The sequence below is a fragment of the Ornithorhynchus anatinus genome, chromosome 1 (genome assembly GCF_004115215.2).
Source record: "Ornithorhynchus anatinus isolate Pmale09 chromosome 1, mOrnAna1.pri.v4, whole genome shotgun sequence".
NCBI classification, from domain to species: Eukaryota; Metazoa; Chordata; class Mammalia; order Monotremata; family Ornithorhynchidae; genus Ornithorhynchus; species Ornithorhynchus anatinus.
In genome coordinates, this window is record NC_041728.1 from 152,457,179 (window position 1) to 152,472,730 (window position 15,552).

The 15,552-nt window shown below is 44.5% G+C and overlaps 1 protein-coding gene across 5 annotated transcripts in view; it reads right to left on the reverse strand.

The window, feature by feature from the left end:
* Positions 1–15,552, reverse strand: part of VEPH1 (ventricular zone expressed PH domain containing 1) — a 189,048-nt gene that overhangs the window by 161,083 nt on the left and 12,413 nt on the right. For all 5 annotated transcript variants that reach the window (XM_029075215.1, XM_029075193.1, XM_029075201.2 and 2 more), the window contains exon 2: positions 9,753–10,041. In XM_029075215.1, the coding sequence (XP_028931048.1) occupies positions 9,753–9,890 (138 nt within the window). In that variant the 5' untranslated portion in view covers positions 9,891–10,041. The remainder of the gene's footprint in view (positions 1–9,752; positions 10,042–15,552) is intronic.

Genomic DNA, 15,552 nt, shown 5'->3' on the forward strand with positions numbered 1-15,552 from the left:
CATCCTAACCAAATGGGAAAGGACACAATGGAGTCTGTTGTTGCGGGGGGTTTATGTTCTGTGATCACCGGGTGCGTTCACTATCCCTACCAGCCATTGTGCTATATGCTTTGCTCAGCAGAGGTGGACCACTCAAGAAACTGTGGATGGCTCAATGCAAACCATCATCATTAACATAAATGCAATTTCAGCACACGTCCTGCTGGTGGTTGGGCACACCTTTTTCCTCTTAACCATTGGTGCCTGAATTATGCTCACCCTGAATGGAAAACATTCACAAAAATTGTACTGTATTCGATCTTTTCATCCACCCGATTTGCAAGTAGGAAAGACGAAGATAGGCAAAAACTCAAAGAGCATCATCTGAAGAGCAAGCAGCGTTATCTGGTGGAAAAAGCTTGGGCCAGGAGTCTAATCCTAGGGTTCTAATCCCGATTCCACCACTTGTCTGCTGTATGGCCTTGGACAAGTCACTTCACTTCTCTGTGCCTCAATTACCTCATCCAGAAAGTGGGGATTAAGACTCTGAGCCCCATGTGGGACAGGGACTGTGTCCAACCCGATTTGCTTGTATCTATCCCAGTGCTTAGAACAGTGACTGACGTGTAATAAGTGCTTAACAAATACCATCATGATTGAAAACACTGTGGCATAAAACACGGGACTGGGAGTTAGGGAACCTGAGTTCGAATCCCAGCTCTGCCACTTGCCTGCTGTGGGATCTTGGACAAGCCGCTAAAACATCTCTGCTTCAGTTTCTCCATCTGTAAAATGGGGATTCAATGCCAGTTCTCCCCACTGCTTAAAATATAAGCCCCACGTGGGTCAGAGACAGTGTCTCACCTGATTACCTAGTATCTAATATAATATTTAGCACGGTGTGTGATACTTAGTAAGTCCTTAAAATATACCACAATAATAATAGTAATTAGTATTTATAACAATAAAGGGAAGCATCATGGTGCAGCGGATAGAGCAAAGGCCAGGGAATCAGGAGGTCATGGGTTCTAGTTCCCGCTCTGCCCTTTGTCTGTTGTCAGATCTTGGCAAGTCAGTTCACTTTTCCATGCCTCAGTTTCCTCATCTGTAAAATGAGGATTGACACTTGAGACAGGGACTGTGTCCAAACGATTTGTCTGTATCCACTCCAGTGATTAATACTGTTCTAATTAACAAATACCATAATTATTATTCTTAATAGTAACTGATGCCAGCAAAAATTCTGGCTCCTGACAGAACTCAGGGCAGGCAGGAGAGGATACTCAAATTTGGCCCTCCCTGCTGATTGAAGCCTGTTGTTGTGAAGGCTCTTTCCCTCTTTCTTGTCTCCACCCTGAACATGGACTTGTTAAGAGCTTACTATGTGCCAGGCACTGTACTAAGCGCTGGGATAGATACAAGTAAATCAGGTTGGACACAGTCCTTGTCCTACGTGGGGCTCACAGTCTCAATCCCCATTTTAAGGATGAGGTAACTGAGGCCCAGAGAAGTGAAGTGACTTGTCCTAGGTCACACAGCAGACAGTGGCAGAGTCAGGATTAGAACCCATGACCTTCAGACTCTCAGGCCCGTGCTCTAGCCATTATACCATGCTATTTCTCATATATATATGGTCTGATCACTTCCCTCCTTCCCTGAAGTTTCCCCATCCTCAGCATGCTCCGTGGTCACAGAGCTAGGAATTAAAACTGTACCTGTGCACCACTCTCAGCCTCCTCCATCTCCTCTGCGAAAAGTACCCACAGTCCTCGCTCCGGTGCACACCCACAGCACAAAAAGTCCGCAAAACGCTGGGAAGACTGGTGGCAGCCAGGGGCCCGAGCTTTCAGCCTATTTTGCAGATTTGTCTGTGTTGCATCTCAATGTTTCATCACTCTTGTTGTGTTGGTTTCCCATCCCTTTCCCCCACTTACACTCTTAAATCGCGAGCCCCTTAAAACACAGGGATCATGTCTAATTTTCACCTTTGTATCCTTTCCTAGCTCTTAATAAAATGCTCAGCACACATTAAGTCCTTAATAAATACATCTTACTACTACTATATATGCAGATACAATTTCTGTTTGATTTGAACCTGCATATATAAAGCAGAAAAAAATGAATCATTAAAATTTGAAATATTTTACTCTTAAAGCAACACAAAAGTAAATGGACTTTTCTGGTGATATGTGCTCTTGACCGATTAGACTGTAAGCCCGTGAAACGGCAGGGACTGTCTCTATCTGTTGTCCACTTGTTCATTCCAAGCACTTAGTACAGTGCTCTGCACATAGTAAGCGCTCAATAAATACTATTGAATGAATGAATGAAAGGTTCCTTTAAAGTCAAAGGACATTCATGTGCACAAGCATACCGATCAATCAATCGGATTTATTGAGCACTTATTGAGTGCACAACAGTGTACTAAGCACTTGGGGGAGTACAATACAACAGAATTGGTAGACACATTCCCTGCCCATAATGAGCTTAGACTGTAACGATTCGACTGTAAGCCCGTCAATGGGCACGGACTGTCTCTATCTGTTGCCGATTTGCACATTCCAAGCGCTTAGTACAGTGCTCTGCACATAGTGCTCAATAAATACTATTGAATGAATGAGCTTAGAGCCCAGAGAGGGAGACAATCATTAATATAAATATTTATTTACATAACATACAAATACATGGCTTGTTAAGTGATCAAGCACGTGGTTCTGCCTTTGCATTTACTGTTCTAAGAACAGAGAATGTTAATTACTCTAAACATTGATTTATGACTTAAGCAGACCTCTTCCATCTCTATCCTGACCATATTCTTCCTCCAATCCCTGACCAGTCCTGATTCCGGAGTCTGTCTTGCTTCCGTGGATCCTTAACTCACTCTCTTCTCCACATTACTCCTGTCTTGTCTTGTCAGGGCCTTCAGCCTATGCATGTCTTGACCCAGCTTCAGTCCAACCTCTGTCCATTCTCTACATACAATAGGGGTGTGTGGTTCTCTCAATCAATCGAATTTGTGTCTTAAATCACTGAAGCTCATTTTATTTATTAAATGTTCAGTCTATTGTATCCAGTCTTCTCTCACTCTCTCATCTGCTTTCTCCCACTCCCTTTAGCATCTCCCTGACTTGTTCCCTTTGCTCTTCTCCCTCCCCACCTCCTAGCCCCACAGCCCTTATGTGTGTATCTGTAATTTTATTTATTTGTTTATGATGTCTTTCTCCCTGCCTCTAGACTGTGAGCTCATTGTGGGCAGGGAATGTCACTGTTTATGGTTGTATTGTACTTTCCCAAGCGCTTAGTACAGTGCTCTGCACACAGTGAGCATTTAATAAATATTATTGAATGAATGAAAGTTTAAAAGTAATCCAGAGATTAAGACATTTCACAAGGTAGGTATCTGATTAAAGCTCCTGATTCTACAAATCAATTAATTAATCAATGGCATTTACTGATTACTTACTATGTGTGGAACACTATAATAAGTGCTTGGGAGAGTCTAGTACAACAGAATTACTGGACAAGTTCCCTGCCTAAAATGAGCTTACAGTCTTGGGACAAATAGGGGGAATTCCAGAATGATAGGAATGCCAAATCAGCACAGCAACTCAACTGAATTTTATCATATACAATCAATAAAAAATACACATTCCCTGCCTGTGGGCAGGGAAAGTGTCCACCAACTCTATCGTACACTCCCAAGTGCTTAGTACAGTGCTCTGCACACAGTAAGCGTTCAATAATACAACTGATGGAATGACTGATCTGGGGAAAATATCATTTGGCAATGTACCCAAGAAGTTCCATCCAAATTTCAGCCTGGCTATCCAAAAGATAGTCATTTGGGCAGGAGGAGCAGGAGCAACAGTGAGAGCAGAAGCAGCATGGCCTAGTGGAAGGAGCACGGATCTGGGAGTCAGAAGGTCACTTGTCTGCTGTGTGACCTTGGGCAAGTCACTTAACTTCTCTGTGCCTCAGTTCTCTCATCTGTAAAATGGAAATTGAGACTGTGAGCCCCAAGTGGAACAGGGATTGTGTCCAATCCAATTATCTTGTATCTACCCCAGCACTTAGAACAGTGCCCGGCACATAGTAAGCACTTAACAAATACCAGAATTGCTATCACCAATGCAGTAAACCCTCTCCCACCACCAACTTTACCGCCATAACCACCGTGCCCAGTCACTGTCACTTCTGCAAGCTGTTTCTGATTTGGGGAAAGAAGGACACTCAGACTCTTGCCTGTGGAAACCTCCAGACCACAAGTCACTCCCCCAGTAAACAGAGAAACTGTTTGAAGAGTTAAGTGCATATTTTAGGCTTTTTGAGTGACTGGTAGGCAAAACCTGTTCTCTTGACCTTCCAATATTTTTTTTTCTACTTAACATTCCACGAGAAGACCAACTCTAAAAAAAAAAGGTACTTTTAAAAAGAAAGGCCAGCTTGGGATCAGCAGCCAAACCGATTAACAAGAACAGCCGGTAAGATGTAGGTCTGGGAAATGTCAATGCAGTCATCAAGCTCAAGGTGGTTTGGTCTCTCTTTATGTTAAAGTTATTTCTTCTATGGTCCTTGAGTTAGAGTTGATTCAGGGGTGACAGACAAGTGACTGGGGGGGTGATTGCTGCCCCACTTAAAACTGGCAGTGGGCGAGAGGGGGAAAGAGAAAAATGTCCATTTAGAGGTGGAGATGAATTAAGAGCCCATATATATACATGCTCCATCATTAAGTAAGGGGATAGTTTGATAAAAGTTGGACTGAGCTCCAGATCTTCAGTCCACAACCTGCTCTTGGTAGGCAGTGAGAAAAGAAAGACGGAGAATTAGCAAAATTTTCAGACCACCAGAGCCAAGGTAAGCAGACAGACTTATAGCACGAATTTAAGGGAGTTGCTCTCACTAGAGAAAGAATGGAGCATATGTTAATATGAACATTCAAGATTTCCCTACTTCTGTAAAGTGCATATGAAAATATTTCTCTACTGCTCAAATTGTGAATTCAAAACTTTTAGGCAAATTCAATAGAACAGAACCAATTTCTGGCAGCCAATGCCTCTGGTGGGGATTTTCTTAGGGAATTCAAGACGATAAGAAACGCCCAAGCTGACTGATAAGGTTTTAATACTTTAGCCTGTTCAAAGTGATGCAAGTCAGAATCAAATTCAGTTTTCTGTTCCCAGTGGACTTTGAAAGGAAGGATATCTCTCCTAATTTGGAATAGCAGCATTCCTTCGACCATATTATCTGTCGGTTCTCTAATTGCATTACTCCTGTCCCCTTCTTTAGCTTCTTTCAGGGTGCACATTTCCTAGCTATCAATCAATCAGTGACATTCACTGAGAGCTTGCTGTGCACAGAACACTGTACTAAGTGTTTGGGAGAATACCACAGTGCTTGGCATATAGTAAGTGCTTAACAAATGCCATCATCATCATTATTATTACAATGCTGTTTCCTTTGTCTTTTTAATCGATCTGCCAATGATCAATTATCCTTCTCCTCTGCTCATTGGTCCACTTAGAGCAACCAATTTTGAGGCCTATAATTTTTCTAAGGATTCTTCACACTTTTGGGGAGAGTCAAAGGGTCCTCCTTGTTTGGGTTCTCTGCTCTGACTTGTCTGGATGAGAAATTCCCCACAAGTAGTAACCACTTTTGGCAACTTCAACCTCAGAGTCACTTGAGGAAGCAATCCTTTCCATCACTGAAAGGTAGCATCCCTTGGGAAAAAGCGGCTGGAAATACAAGTATTATTTGGGAAGTTGAAATAAACCAAAAACAACTGGCCTTTTGAGACAGAACAATCTGATTATTGCTCTTTTTTTGGCAATGTAAATGTTGTCACAAACACTAACAGAGAAGAGATGGGTGTTTGATCAAATGACTTCATTAAGTGGTGATTTGTATTGTTCGTGGCAGCAAGAAAAAAACACATTCAAAATTCTGGAAGGTGGGACCTGTGTTTTGGCCAATGCCTATTTCCAAAAATCTTGACTGTTATATACAAAAGTGAACCTTAAAAACTAGGCCCATTTTCTAATTCAGTACATAACACTCTGGGGTCAGTGTCCATCCTTCGCCAAGTTAGAATCTTTGCCAAGTCCTGGCGTAGGCTAACGATCTAATACTGCAGCGAATCAGGATCCCACAGCTTTGAAAAACAACTGTGGGATAGTCCAGCCGCGATCCAGAATGGCAGTGTCAAACTCCACTGAGAAATTGGTAGTCACTTTTTCCTGCAAGTACTTTTAAAATATCTGCTTTTGGCATATTTGGACATGTCCTAGCGTGTTGGACCACTGACGGTCTCAGCAGTCCGTTGAGAGGAGAGGGAATTAATAAAGGAGAGGAAAGGGAAAGAGGATTAAGGATTAAAAACTGAAGAGGACTGAGGATTAAAACTGAGCCCCACGTGGGACATGATTAGTTTGTATCTATCCCAACTGTTAAAACAGCTACTGGTACATAGTAAGTGCTTAACTGACACCATCATTATTATTATTATTGAGTGAGAAAAAGGGTGGGGATGTGGCAGCTTTCTTCACTCATTAATAAAAGTGGAAACAGATTCAGATATGTGATATTCAAAGCACTATTGTATTTCTGCTATGGTATTTGTTAAGCATTTAGTACAATAATAATAATAATAATGTTGGTATTTGTTAAGCGCATACTATGTGCAGAGCACTGTTCTAAGCGCTGGGGGAGATACAGGGTCATCAGGTTGTCCTTTGTGAGGCTCACAGTCTCAATCCCCATTTTCCAGATGAGGTAACTGAGGCACAGAGAAGTGAAGTGACTTGCCCACGGTCACACAGCTGACAAGTGGCAGAGTGGGGATTCGAACCCATGACCTCTGACTCCCAAGCCCGCGCCCTTTCCAATTAGCCACGCTGCTTCTCTATGTGCTGGTATGTGCCAGCCACTCTACTAAGCACTGGCGTAGATCCAAGCTAATCAGGTTTGATCCAATCCATGTCCCATATGGGACACGCAGTCTTAATTCCCAATTTACAGATGACATAAATGAGGCCCAGAGAAGTTAAGTGACTTTCCCAAGGTCACACACCAGACAAGTAGACACGTCTCCTCCAAAAAGCCTTCTCTGATTGAGCCCTCCTCTCCTCTTCTCCCACACCCTTCTGCGCCGCTCTTCCTTGCTCCTTCATTCACCATCCCTCTCATCCCCACGACACATATGTCTATAACTGCAATTTATTCATTTCTTTATTTGAATGTCTGTCTCCCCCTCTAGACTTTGAGCTCAATGTGGGCAGGAATGTGTCTATTGTTATACTGTACTCTCCCAAGTACTAAGTACAGTGCTTTTGCACACAGTAAGCACTCAATAAATATGACTGAATGAAAGTAGCAGAGCTATTTTAGACCCCAGGCTCTTCTGAAACCCAGGCCCTTGCTCTATCCACTGCTCATCGTGGACAGGAACTGTGTCTACTGAATCTGTTATATTGATATACCATGCTCGCCCAAGCACTCAGTATGGTCTAGTGGATAGAGCACTGGCCCGGGAGTAAGAAGGTCATGGGTTCAATCCCAGCGCTGCCACTTGACTACTGTGACTTGGGCAAGAAGTCACATCGCTTCTCTGTGCCTCAGTTCCCTCATCTGAAGAGTGGGGATTAAGACTGTGAGCCCCATGTGGGACAGGGACTGTGTCCAACCCAATTTGCTTGTATCCACCCCAGTGCTTAGTATAGTGCCTGGCACATAGTAAGTGCTTAATAAATAGGATTAATATTATTAGTAACAGTACAATGTTTTGGACATGCAGATCTACATCTCCGCCCCTGTCCTCTTCCCCTCCCTTCAGGCTCGCATCTCCTCCTGCCTCCGGGACGTCTCCACCTGGATGTCGGCCCGCCACCTAAAACTCAACATGAGCAAGACTGAGCTCCTCATCTTCCCTCCCAAACCCGGTCCTCTCCCAGTCTTCTCTATCGCCGTCGATGGCACGACCATCCTTCCCGTCTCTCGGGCCTGCGATCTCGGTGTCATCCTTGACTCGTCTCTCTCGTTCACCCCACGCATCCTATCCGTTACCGAGACCTGCCGGTCTCACCTCTACAATATCGCCAAGATCCGCCCTTTCCTCTCCACCCAACCGGCTACCTTACTGTTACGGGCTCTCGTTATATCCCGGCTAGACTACCGTGTCAGCCTTCTCTCTGACCTCCCTTCCTCCTCTCTCGCCCCGCTCCAGTCTATTCTTCACTCCGCTGCCCGGCTCATCTTCCTGCAGAAACGATCTGGGCCTGTCACTCCCCTTCTTAAACAACTCCAGTGGTTGCCTATCGACCTCCGCTCCAAACAAAAACTCCTCACTCTAGGCTTCGAGGCTCTCCATCACCTTGCCCCTTCTTACCTCTCCTCCCTTCTCTCTTTCTACCGCCCACCCCGCACGCTCCGCTCCTCTGCCGCCCACCTCCTCACCGTCCCTCGGTCTCGCCTATCCCGCCGTCGACCCCCGGGTCACGTCCTCCCGCGGTCCTGGAACGCCCTCCCTCCTCACCTCCGCCAAACTGATTCTCTTTCCCTCTTCAAAACCCTACTTAAAACTCACCTCCTCCAAGAGGCCTTCCCAGACTGAGCTCCCCTTCTCCCTCTACTCCCTCTGCCACCCCCCCTTTACCTCTCCGCAGCTAAACCCTCTTTTTCCCCTTTTCCCTCTGCTCCTCCACCTCTCCCTTCCCATCCCCACAGCACTGTACTCGTCCGCTCAACTGTATATATTTCCGTTACCCTATTTATTTTGTTAATGAATTGTACATCGCCTCGATTCTATTTAGTTGCCATTGTTTTTACGAGATGTTCTTCCCCTTGACTTTATTTATTGCCATTGTTCTTGTCTGTCCATCTCCCCCGATTAGACCGTAAGCCCATCAAACGGCAGGGACTGTCTCTATCTGTTGCCGACTTGTTCATCCCAAGCGCTTAGTACAGTGCTCTGCACATAGTAAGCGCTCAATAAATACTATTGAATGAATGAATGAATACACAATAGGCACTCAGTAAATACGATTGATAGATTGATGTGTTCAGTACCTAGTTTGGACCTAGGGTGACTTACTAACTGCCTGTTTGTTGACTGTACAAGCATAGGGCCAATGGGCTATTGTTTTACTATCTATTCCTTCAATCTTTAATGTATTTTAGTGTTTGTCTCCCTGACTAGACTGTAAGCTAATGAATGCTATTGATTGAAAAAGGGATTAATAGATACACGCCTTGAGGGCTGGGATCAGGCCTACTCATTCTGTTGTACTCTCACAGGTGCTTAGTACAGTGCTCTGCACACAGTAAGTGCTCAGTAAATGCCGCTGATTGATTAATTGAATTTTCTTCTCAGTAAATAGGGACAAGTCTAACTATCTCTTCTCCTTGAGTTCTAAGAGCCTGGGCTTCGGAGTCAGAGGTCATGGGTTCGACTCCCGGCTCTGCCACTTGTCAGCTGTGTGACTGTGGGCAAGTCACTTAACTTCTCTGTGCCTCAGTTACCTCATCTGTAAAATGAGGATTAACTGTGAGCCTCACGTGGCACAACCTGATTACCCTGTATCTACTCCAGTGCTTAGAACAGTGCTCTGCACATAGTAAGCACTTAACAAATACCAACATTATTATATATTGAAACAGTTCTGCACAACTCCTCTTGCTTAAGGATAAAATTATTTCACCCTCCCTTTTTTAATTTTACTGATATTTGGCACTCTGCCACCAAATCAGAAAGTTAGAGCAGGAAGCAGTCTACTTACCGAAGATGAACTAATGATTTCAATTTGCTCCAAAGCTTCCGATAGGCTCTCTTCAATCTCAGAATCATCTAAGGAGAAGAGGTCCCCAGCCCGGGAAAGATCTTTTTGTCCCAGTACCAGTCGGAAAAGATGATGCATGGTGTTATACTGATCTTCCAAATTTCTGTATGTACCTCGCCATTTGCTTTTAGGTGAGAAGATGAGTGACCGACGGGTGCATAGAGTGAGAAACAGTCAGTTTTCCAAGAAGAATAAATTTACTTCAGACTTATAGATTTCTTCTGATAACCTAGAAGGAGGAATAACATAATAGGTACATCAGCAGAATGTCACTGAAACTTGGTGCTAATGATGTAACTCTAATGTGCTATTAGTGAGAGATGTTGGGTGAGGGATATTAGAAATGGAATCCTCCTATTATTTCAGGCTACAAATAGCCTTCACAAAATTTCTAGCTACCTAAAGAATTTTCACTGATTCCACCCACATTTATTCCTTCTTAATAATAATAACAATAATGTTGGTATTTGTCAACCGCTTACTATGTGCCGAGCACTGTTCTAGGTGCTGGGGTAGATACAAGATCATCAGGGTGGCCTAAGTAGGGCTCACAGTCATAATCCCCATTTTATAGATGAGGTAACTGAGGCACTATTGACTACAGTGAGGTTTTATATTATCTTTTGGTTTTGTTCACCCTGTTCTCCCTTCCCCTTTCAAAATGCATAATCACCTATTGGCCATACAATATTTTACAAAGTTGGCTATTAAATATCTGGCTGGTGATTAGCTTTTTATATTTTTCCAGAATGATTTTGTGAGGGAGCCATCCCATTCAGAACTTAGCTTTTGGCCACCATTCTGCCTCATATCCTGTGACTATTTCTACACCTTCCACTCCCCACACTCAGAGACAGTCAAAGCACTGTTAGGGTCCACGGCAGATCACCACCAATCATCCCTCTAGACTGTAAACTCATCCTCTAAACTATAAGCTTGTTGTGGGCAGGGAATGTGTCGGTTTATTGTTATACCGTAACTCTCCCAAGCATTTAGTAAAGTGGTCTGCACACAGTAAGCGCTCGGTAAATATGACTGAATCCTGCTCCGTGCACCGCTTCAAAGTATTCCTTCTAAATGGGAAGACACACATGGTTAAAAGCAACGATGGCTCAGATTTATTCAATAAAATGTCACAGGACGGCTACCCCTTTCCACTCTATAAGTGGAGCTTGAATGAATTCTGAGTAACATGAAACACTGCCGGTTAATAGGGTCCTTAATAGAAACCGCATCTGAGAAACTCTTTGAAGTGCTTCTAAGTAAGGCTGTTGGGTTTGAGTGCCTACAACTTTGAAAGTCATCTGTGTTGTTTGCCTCTTCAGTGAAATTTCTATTAGAATCTGTTGACTGCTAAGTGTTGACTTTAAAGAGACCCATGTTTTTTAAGGATTCAGACCTAGCCATGACTTGATTGGAAAAAAGAAAGGGATCGTTATTATAAAACATTTGAGATTGCAACATAGCATAGTGGCTTAGTTTAGAAGAAATATGACAGTTCTTAAAACTGGAAGCATTTCAGAGAAGTAGTTTCTTTCGAAGATGAAATCAGACTCTCCAGATTGAAACAGTGCCTGATTTAGTTGAAATGCCATTTATTTCTTCAATTTGAATTAGGGGTTTAAAAGACTTAAAATTTCCTTTTTTTTTTTTTAAAGAGGGGAGGTAAACTACTGACTCACATGTTCCCGCTCAAGCCATGAGCCACTGTTTCAGCCAACAGGAGAGGGACAGGAAAATATTCCAACTTAACCCCATTAGCCAGCAGATGCCCATGTCCTGGCTCCATCCTTCTGCCTAAATGACAAGAGTTTAAGAGACTACGCCGTTTGATCATTTCACATCCCTTCTAGTTGCTCTCTGTCAGCCACCAACTTTCCTCTCTTCCTGTCTTCCCTAAGAACATGGGGATCAGATGAGGCTCCACCACTTGTCTGCTGTGTGACCTTGGGCAAGTAACTTCACTTCTCTGGGCCTCATTTTTTTATCTATAAAATGGAAATGGATACTGTGAGCCCCACCTAAGACAGGGACTGTATCCAACCTGATTTGCTTGTATCCACTCCACTGCTTAGTATAGTGCCTGGTACACAGTAAGCCTTTTACAAATGCTATTATTATTATTATTATTATTATGAGGCTCGACCCAGAGCCATTGCAAATAATAATGCTAATATTTGTTAAGCACCTACTAATGTGCCAGGCACTGGATTAAGCACTAGGCTAAGTAATAGAAAGAGATCAGACATAGAGAAGCAGCGTGGCTCAGCGGAAAGAGCACGGGCTTTGGAGTCAGAGGTCATGAGTTCGAATCCCAGCTCTTCCACTTGTCAGCTGTGTGACTGTGGGCAAGTCACTTAACTTCTCTGGGCCTCATTTACCTCATCTGTAAAATGGAGATTAAGACTGTGAGCCCCATGTGGGACAACCTGATTCCCCTGTGTCTACCCCAGCGCTTAGAACAGTGCTCTGCACATAGTAAGCGCTTAACAAATACCAACATTATTATTATTATTATTATATTCCTCACAATCCAAGTCGGAGGGAGAACAAGCACTTATCTGCATTTGCAGATGAGGTAACTGAGGCACAGAGAAGTTGAGTGACTTGCCCAGGGTCACACAGCACACAAGTAACAAAGCTGGGAAGCAGCCTGGCCTAGTGGATAGAGCACAGGTCTGGGAGTTAGAAGAACTTGGGTTCTTATCCCAACTCCACCACTTGTCTGCTGTGTGATCTTGGGCAAGTCACTTGACTTCCCTGTGGCTCAGTTCCCTCATCTATCAAATGGGGATTAACACTGTGAGCCAGATGTGGGACCTAGACCACATCCAATTTGATTACTTTGTATCTCCCCCAGTGTTTAGTACAGCACTTAACAAATAGCATGAACAACAACAAACAAACTAGGATGAGAAACCAGTTCCTCCACTACCAGGCCTGTGTCCTTTCCACTAGGCTACACTGCTTCTCCGTGGAGAAGAGCCTGAAAGGAAGGAGTGAAAAGAGCTGAGAGGAGGATCACACAGCAATTCCCCTCCGAAATCCCTGCACCCCAACCCCACCTCCCACACTGTTCCCATTCACTGACTCACAGAATGGGGGCACTTTTCATCTGGAAAATCTGGGCTTCAAGTCACTGATTAGGTAGTGGGTAGTTCATTCAATACTATTTATTGAGCGCTTACTAGAGAAGCAGCATGGTTCAATGGAAAGAGAACGGGCTTGGGAGTCAGAGGTCATGGGTTCGACTCCCGGCTCTGCCACTTGTCAGCTGTGTGACTGTGGGCAAGTCACTTAACTTCTCTGTGCCTCAGTTACCTCATCTGTAAAATGGGGATTGACTGTGAGCCTCACGTGGGACAACCTAATTACCCTGTATCTACCCCAGCGCTTAGAACAGTGCTCTGCACATAGTAAGCGCTTAACAAATACCAACATTCTCATTATGTGCAGAGCACTGTACTAAGCGCTTGGAATGTACAATTTGGCAACAGATAGAGACAATCCCTGCCCACTGACGGGCTTACAGTCTAATCAGAGGCCAAAGGTTTCTACTCCACGGCCAAAGGCAGCACAGTATCAGAGCAGAAGAGACCGGATAACCCCCCACTCCCTTTCCCTTTCCTCCTTTTCCACCCACCATGGTCTACCTCAAGAGTTCAATAAATACAATTGATTAATTGGATTGACCCCCTGACAAAAGCCCAGCCAAAGCAGAGAACCCGATCTATGTACCACTGATTGGGAAGAGACAGAGCGGGAGCAGGGTGAAGAGAAGAAGGGGAGGGGAGGGAGTTGACTTCTCTTCAGCAATTGACTATTAACAGAGAGAAGCAGATTAGCCCAAATGGTAAGAGCACAGGCTTGGGAGTCAGAAGGGCCTGGGTTCTAACCCCAACTCTGCCACTTGTTTGCTTTGTGACACTGGGCAACTCACTTCACGTCTCAGTTATCTCAACTGGAAAATTCATTCATTCAAACATTTTCATTGAGTGTTTATGGTGTGCAGAGCACTGTACTAAGCACTTGAAGAGTATAATTCGGCAACAAATAGAGACAATCCCTATCCAACAATGGGCTCACAGTCTAGAACGGGGGAGACAGACAACAAAATGAAACAAACAAGTAGACAGACATCAGTAGCATCAATATAAATAAATAGAATTATAGATATACACACATCATTAATAAAATGAATAGAATAATAAATATGTACATATATACACAAGTGCTGTGGGTTGGGGAAGGGGGAAGAGCAGAGAGACGGAGTCCAGGCAATGGGGAGGGGAAGAGGATCTGACGGGACTACTTTCTGCAGAAAGGAGGCTTACTGTTAAAGGCTTTGCTATCAGACAATCATTTAAGCCCTTCAAACCGGCTCAGCCATTTGTGAGTTCCTCTTGATCCTATTCCCCCTCTAGACTATAAGCTTGTTGTGGGCAGGGAACAAGCCTACCAACTCTGTTATATTGTAGTCTCCCAAGCACTTAGTACAGTACTCTATACACACAGTAAGAATTCAATCTGTACAATTGATTGATTGATCCTAAGGCTTCCTTGAACCAGAAGAGCCACAGCACTTACATACATATCTGTAATTTAATTTATATCAATGTCTGTCTCTGTCTCTAGACTGTAACTCCAACTCTCTCCTGGATCCCTCCCCTCTCATCTGGCTTCCGTCACCTCCACTCCACCAAACCTGCCCTCTCAAAGGTCACCAACGACCTCCTTCTTGCCAAATCCAATAGCTCCTACTCTATCCAAATCCTCCTCGATCTCTCAGCTGCCTTTGACGCTGACAACCATCTCCTCCTCCTCAGCACATTATCCAACCTTGGCTTCACGAACTCCATCCTCTCCTGGTTCTCCTCTTATCTCTCTGGCCGTTCATTCTCGGTCTCCTTTGTGGGCTCCCCCTCACCCTCCCATCCCCTAACTGTAGGGGTTCCTCAAGGGTCAGTTCTTGGTCCCCTTCTGTTCTCCATCTATACTCACTCCCTTGGTGAACTCATTCACTCCCATGGCTTCAACTATCATCTCTATGCAGATGACACCCAAATCTACATCTCCTCCCCTGTTCTCTCTCCCTCCCTCTAAGGTCATATCTCCTCCTGCCTTCAGGACATTTCCACCTGGATGTCTGCCTGCCACCTAAAACTCAACATGTCCAAGACTGAGCTCCTTATCTTCTCACCCAAACCCTGTCCTCTCCCTGATTTTTCTGTCATTGTGGAGGGCTCTACCATTGTTCCCGACTCACAAGCCCCCAACCTCGGTGTCATCCTTGATTCTGCGCTCTCATTCACCCCACATATCCGATCCGTCACCAAAACCTGCCGGTCTCACCTTCACAACATCGCCAAGATCCGCCCTTTCCTCTCCACCCATACTGCTACCTTGCTGGTACAATCTCTCATAATATCCTGACTGGACTACTGCATCAGCCTCCTTTCTGATCTCCCATCCTCCTGTCTCTCCCCTGTACTTCACTCCGCTGCCGGGATTATCTTTCTGCAGAAGCGCTCTGGGCATGTCACTCCCCTCCTCAAAAATCTCCAGTGGTTGCCTAACAACCTTCGCATGATGCAAAAACTCCTCATTATTGGCTTCAAAGTTCTCCATCACCTTGCCCCCTCCACCTCACCTCCCTTCTCTCCTTCTCCAGCCCAGCCCACACACTTCGCTCTTCTGCCACTCGCCTCCTCACTGTGTCTCATTCTTGCCTTCCCCGCCG